This window comes from Octopus bimaculoides, chromosome 14 (genome assembly GCF_001194135.2).
Source record: "Octopus bimaculoides isolate UCB-OBI-ISO-001 chromosome 14, ASM119413v2, whole genome shotgun sequence".
Taxonomy (NCBI): domain Eukaryota; kingdom Metazoa; phylum Mollusca; class Cephalopoda; order Octopoda; family Octopodidae; genus Octopus; species Octopus bimaculoides.
Window position 1 is genome coordinate 59190007 of NC_068994.1, and position 6981 is coordinate 59196987.

General features: G+C 35.5%; 1 protein-coding gene across 1 annotated transcript in view; it reads right to left on the reverse strand.

Moving 5' to 3' along the window:
* Positions 1–1463: 1463 nt before the first annotated feature.
* The window catches only part of LOC106875537 (uncharacterized), an 11461-nt gene continuing 5943 nt past the window's right edge, over positions 1464–6981 (reverse strand). Inside the window, exons 9-15 of the mRNA XM_014923735.2 lie at positions 6324–6401; positions 5897–6008; positions 4758–4870; positions 2948–3133; positions 2482–2562; positions 1792–1857; positions 1464–1604 (exon numbers count right to left, since the gene is read on the reverse strand). Of these exons, the coding sequence (XP_014779221.2) occupies positions 1479–1604; positions 1792–1857; positions 2482–2562; positions 2948–3133; positions 4758–4870; positions 5897–6008; positions 6324–6401 (762 nt within the window). The 3' untranslated portion in view covers positions 1464–1478. The remainder of the gene's footprint in view (positions 1605–1791; positions 1858–2481; positions 2563–2947; positions 3134–4757; positions 4871–5896; positions 6009–6323; positions 6402–6981) is intronic.

The following is a 6981-nucleotide window of genomic DNA, read 5'->3' on the forward strand; positions in this document are numbered from 1 at the left end:
ATTTTTGAAATCATCCAAAGTCTTGGGAACTTTGAAGAAACAGTTTTTTTACTTCAAATAAACTAACGAACTGGAGACCAGAGTCATTATCTCTGATATGTTCTTGTAAAAATAAGACAACAAAATATGATGTTCTGTCTTTTATTGAGAATCAAAGAAGAAATTATATTGCCAAGTCTGAGTTTGTTTTACTCTTTTATGAGGAATTAATAATGGATCCATAACCATCTTCCTCTCCTTGGAGCCATCTTGATTCTTATCACCTTTCATTCATTCATATTTATCATTCAGCATCATCATTCTTCTTCATCCTGCCCCACTCTTTCTAACCATTTCTCACCCTCTCCCTCATACTCTTGCAAAGTTTAACCCCCACTTAGCCTTTCCCATTCTTCTGTCCCCACATTCTCTTCTAGTCACCTTCGTGTATCTTAGGGTTGGTTCTGACACCTCATCCCCATCATCTTTTTCCATTTATTCCCACCAACCTTAATTTAATATGAGGCAGCCATGAATCACCTCGGCAACATCACACTTGTTCCTGTGTCTCTATCAAACATCTCTCAACACCTGGCAAAAACCACCTCCCTGCTCTCTAGTGGCCTCTTTAGTCTTGCAAGTTACATAACAACCTCCATTGTGCTGGTGCCATGAAAAAGCCCCCATATGATGGGCCTCACAGAGGAAATGACAAAAGACAGAGACCTCTGGAGATATGCTGTGACTGAGAAGACCCGGCAAATAAAGTGAGATCACAGCTGTAACCTACACCAGTGTTGCATAACCAGCCAACTCAAAAAGTACCCTTGGATCGTGGGGTGACATGCCATGCTTGAGGAGACCTATTGAGTCAAGTACATCAACATCAAAATGAAATGAAATCACAATCAAATGGAAATTGTAGTTGTGGTCCCCGTGCTGGTGGCACGTAAAATGTACCATCTGAATGTGGTCAATGCCAGCCCCCTCGCCCCAACTGGCTCCTGTACTGGTGGAATGCTAAAAGCATCCACTACACTCTCAGAGTGGTTGGCATTAGGAAGGGCATCCAGCTGTAGAAACATTGCCAAATCAGATTGGAGCCTGGTGCAGCCTCCTGGCTTTCCAGACCCCAGTCGAACCATCCAACCCATGCCAGCATGGAAAACGGATGTTAAACGATAATAATAATAATAATAATAATAATAATAATAATAATAATAATAATAATAATAATATTAATCTCTAAAAGAAATGGAGAAACTTTCAAAATAAAAAGATCTGGAAATAGCGGTAACTCGAATGTGGAGCCTAAAAGCAGAAATAATTCCTATCATAATAGACGCATTAGGTATGATAAAAGACATTCAGACAAATACATAACAAAACACCAGGACTTACAAGTATATATAACATACAGAAAATAGCACTTTTAGGCACCACACACATCCTCCATAAAAAATTTCCAATACAGTAATTACACTCATTAATGCTACTCGCTATCTCAAATTACAAAACAAAAATTTATCACTCGGTTTACTTACCTGTACATTTATACTCCACAGAAGTCGAGCCAGTTTAATTGTTGGCATTAAATGAAGATTCAACTTAAAAGAAATAGTGTTCTGGAATAAATATTTAAAATGATCAGAATTTGTCAAAGCAAGGAGCTCTTTGTATTTTAGGGTTTTTTTTGAACAACAACAAATTCAAAATTTAAAGAGATTTTACATTCATTTAGTTCACTCCAATTTTGTCAAGATTTTTTATAAGAAAAATAAAAAAAGAATAGAATAGAACATGACAACTTACAGTATTTTGTAAAAGACTCTCTTGAATCTGATGGTCTGTCAAAGAATAAACCATTTCCTGCAACAACTGCCAGAGAAGAGTAAAACCATTTAGTTCACATCAGTCTTGATACAACTTTTAACCCTTTCAAGTCCATTGTCTTAAAGTGATACTCTCTATATGCTTCCATTTATTTTCAAAATAATTCCATATTTGAAGTAATTTACAAAATGAACTTTCTCGCCCTTAAATTGGAATCAAATTTAACAAGAGATTCTAACATCAAGTTTTGTTACAATATTGAAATAAACCCTTTAAACCACAGTCTTATATCCAGGGCCGGCCCCACATTTGCTGGCACTCCAAGCAAGATGAGCTTTGCCGTGAATAAGCTGACAGTTGTGGAAATTTCCTTGTCTTTGTGACACTCTCCTTGGTGCCCCCGAATTACCGGTACCTTGAGCTGGCCCTGCTTATATCAAAGAGCCAAGAACAGCCTTAGGTAGGTTGATATGAAAAGACTTGAAAAATACACACACAGCTCCCTTTTCATTTTTTTCTTTTAAATAAATTTACTCATCCAGAAATAAAAGTGATGGCACTGAATTAGTTGCTGACTGGATTAGGTTTGACATGCAATTTGACAGCATGGGTGCATACAAACGATGTAAATTATTTTAGTAATTGATAAATAATTAGTAAACAGCTTACCTTCGTTAACTGCAATATGGTGTTTATTATCTTTTCTCTTTGATGTATTTCTGGAATTTGTTTAATATAAGTTGATAATGTCTGTTAAAAGATAAAATGGATATATATATATATATATATATAGAAGATGATGGATGGAAAGATTGGTCATTCCCTTAAAATTCTGTGTAAATTCTTAAATATAATTCCTTTTGTATATTTACTTCTTATACAAGCATGATTCTTGATGAACTTAAAATAATTATAAATTTATTTTACTACCTATTTTGAACACTTTCATGTAAACTGTATATATTTACCATTATGGATAATATCAGGAAATAAACAGGAAATAAACAATGATTGTAATTTAACTTTCATCAATTTCCTTGTTGCTTACACAAAATGATGAAATGAACGCTAATCTGTAAAAATAATTAAGCAAATAAAGATTATTAAGATATCAAAGGTTTCAAATAGGTTTTACCTGTAATAAGGAAATAATAATGGAAGAAATGACGTGGTTGTAACTGCAAGGATACAACCACTGACGCAGTTGTTGCAGTAAGCAGTTAATGTATGCTGTCAGGGGACCCAGCTTCCTTCCAAGAACACTCTTCTCTACGCATGAAGACAATACCATTTTGACAGATTTGCTGAGGAACTGAGAAACCTGTTAAAAAATATAGAAAAGCAATTCTTTGTGTGTTATATATATTAGGTTGTCTCACATGAAATGTCGCATTTGAAAAAGGAAACATTAAAATTGCTTTTTAAGTTTTAGAATATATATTTATTTCATCAAAATATGATCCTTGTTCATTTATGACCTTCATCCAATGTTCCTCTAAGTCACATATTCCATCTTCAAAGAATTTGTCATCTTTTACTCTGATAAACTGCTTCAATGCTTCAATTACCTCTTCTTTATTTAAGAATGTTTTATTGCTTATGAAAAGCTCAAAGTGTTTAAATATGTGATAATCAGAAGGAGAGATATCAAGAGAATAAGGAGTTTGTGCCAAAATTTCATAAGTCAGGCTTTGAATGTGCCAGCTCTGAGGGTGTGGGAGGTGTGGGTCTGTGAGACCCTGGGATGGGGGACAGCAGCGTCATGTATCTGAAAAGAAAGCTCACATTTGGCAGAATTCATAAACAAACAAAAGCCTTCAATTCAACCTGCATACACTACACCATTTTTATGCGCTATATGATCGATAAACACTAGGTAGGGGTGGGGATGGCATTAGGCCTTTAGAAGTGTTCGTGGGAGACAACTAAGGATGACAGAGGATAGGAACTTCCGGTACAAGTAGAGGGGGTGGAGGGCGCGTGTACCACAAGCCAGCAAATTTAGACAAGAGCATCTTCTGGATTTGTATTCTTTCAGGGGAGTTATTAAAAATCGAGTAGGGGAATCCAAGTGTGTGCGCTAGTTTATATAGGGTAAGGGGGTGGAAGAGGGAGGGGAAGGGTTGGCGAATCAAGTGGTAAATCGAAAGAGAGAGAGAGAGGGGTCAGAGTTAGGGTGGTCAGGCATTGAACACAAGGGAGAAAAGTTTATTTAAATTATTTAAATGGATATTTTCTCAAGTGTAGACATCTTTAGGGCCCGTTCGTGTCTGGTGTTTATAAGAGTAAATTTAAAAGTGAAAATTTGGTACGTCCACACAAAGGTCCCATTTATAATTGCCGATTCTATAAGGTTTTGCCTTCCTCATTATTCCCCAGCCAATCAAATATACTTTGTTACTATCCTTCAGCACCCAAATTAGTTTAGATATAGAGACAAAATGAATACTATGAGCCTTAGTAAACTAGTTTGGGTGCTGAGAAATATAAAGATTTTGCAGAGAACAACTTAGACTGGTAGAGATTATTGTTATCAGTGTTTTGCTTTTTTCTATCTTTTACCATTTCTACAGTTTAAATTTACATGATGTTCCTTTCGAGTGTGGGGCCTTACAGAGGCAATGACCAAGACCTTTGGCATTATGTCGTGCTTGAGAAGAAGACCCATCAAGCCAAGTAAAATTACAGTTGTGGTAGATACTGATGTCACACAAATGGCACCTGTGCTGGTGGCACATAAAAAACACCCATTACACTCTGGGAGTGGTTGGTGTTACGAAGGGCATCCAGCCGTAGAAAACCCTGCCAAATCAGACTGGAGCCTGGTGCAGCCTTCCAGCATGCCAGCCCCAGTCAAACCATCTAACCCATGTCAGCATGGACAAAGGATGTTAAATGATGATGATAATGATGATAAATATTTTATGAAATAAAGTTAATTTTACCATGGAAGCAAGTATTTTGCACTGAGTAGCCCAAATCTTGGAGAGTTCTTCCTGACAGTGACACAACCAGTTAACAACATGGGGTAGTTTACAACAATAGTTTTCTGGGTTTTCTAATGAAAGAAAATATTTCATGTCACAAATTGTTAAAATGAAAATTGACATATGTACATACATCTAACCTGCATGCATCTAAGAAGCACATACAGTTAACATACATGCAACTAACATATCCATCTTATGCACACACACACATACATTTAACATACACATATTATAACATAATTAACATATACAAATCTAATACATTTGAAATACATACAACTAACATGTACAGACTTCTATAATCACCAAGGCCTATACATGTTTTGATCATGAAATTATAATAAATCAATCGTATATCAAACATTAACTCCATGCTCTGCTGGAATATATCTTTCTAAATAAATTTTGAATTAGAAGTAAAATAACTTCTGCTAAATTTAACATAAACAGATGAAGATGGGAAGAAACACTTTAGGAGAGAAAAGTGAAAAGGTCTCTGATGGGCCCCAAGCCATTGGTCATTTAACCCTTTCATTACTGTATTTCTGTTGAGATGCTCTGTGTTTCTTTCAATTGATTTTAAATATAACAAAGAATTTAGTAAAATAACTTAGTTATCATTCAGTTAGTGTTAGGAACATAAATTGTGTCTAAGGTTTGCTGGAAGATTTTAATTCAAAACTTATGAAAACAAGACATTTGTACTCAGAGCCTGAGCCAGTTTCAACCAGGTTGGTATCAAAAGTGTCATGTAATAAGAGAAAAAGACATCTAATGGCAGATGTTTAATGACTCTCAAAAAAGGAAGATAATTTCAAAAATTTAAGTATTAATTTCACAGGAAATTTAATATTTATGTTTAATGGGAAAATCTGATCTTTGTAAGCAAGGAGTGTAATAACTGTGGACATGTTTCACTGTTAGTGGATCTCACCAGCAAAGCATAAATGTCTATTGAATAGTTTTATGAGTTTTAAGAATAAGGAAAACAACTGAATATATAGAAATAAATTTAAATAAAGTAGCAATTGTACTGAAAATTGAAATAAATGAAGAGAGAATGGTGCTGAGCTATCAATAAGGAAATATTTTACCAGAATCTAAAGAGATTTTTATTTTCTTCACATGGAAGATACGCGTAAGTGATTCACAATATACTGACATCAACTTCACCAGCATTGACAGATTGTTTAACCGGACACATAACTGAAAAAGAAAAGACATTATCATTATTATTATTATTAATAATAAATCCCTGAGCGAAGTATAAACAGTAGCTGCACGACATTATGAAATATATTTGCCATTTAAATGTGGCTAACCCTTAAGGGTTGTTGCTACTGTAGCTTGTAGCCCCAGGAAGACATCTCTTCCAACTGGCTACTGACACTTTCTGTGCCCTATCAGTATTTGCAAAGGGAAGTCATCCTTCCCATCTCCAGCCAGACATGATACACACGGACCCGAGTTTCTGGGTATATCATTCTCATGGTCACATACAGGAAGAATATAAAAAGTTACCTGTTTAGAATAACGATCCTTTACTACCATTTCAATCAAGTGTTGTATTTCTGTGAGGATTTTCTCTCTGGTTTCAACCTACATTTTAAGAAATATTAAATTATTGAGAAATTGTTTTATTCAAGCAATATTTAAAACACCTACGACAGCCTAAGCGTGACCACCCTCAGACCTTTGCGAAGATTTAGAAACCTTCTGATGAAATTATGAAACTATTTTTAAAGTGATTCTTGCATCTATCAACATCATGTAAAGAGCACCTGTACCAGTGCCATGTAAAAAGCCCCCAGTCCACACTCTGTAAAGTGGCTGGCATTAGGGAGGGCATCCAGCTGTAAAAACCATGTGAAAACAGACATTTGCAGTCTGGTGCAGCCCTGCTGGCCTTGCCATCACATGTCAAACCATCCAACCCATGCCAGCATGGGAAATGGACGTTAAATGATGATGATGATTCTTCGTCTACTGAAAAGAAATTCTCATGCCACTTGACCAAAGTCATCTTTGGTTTAGAAGGAATGTTCAGCAGAGATTATGAAAAGAATTTCTGGGGAGAACCAGGTCAAAGACAAGTTAAATTGTATTTAATCCTGATTTAATTGCATTCAATATTTTTGTCAGTTTAGCTTATTAAACCCTTCCCTTTGAATTAAGACTG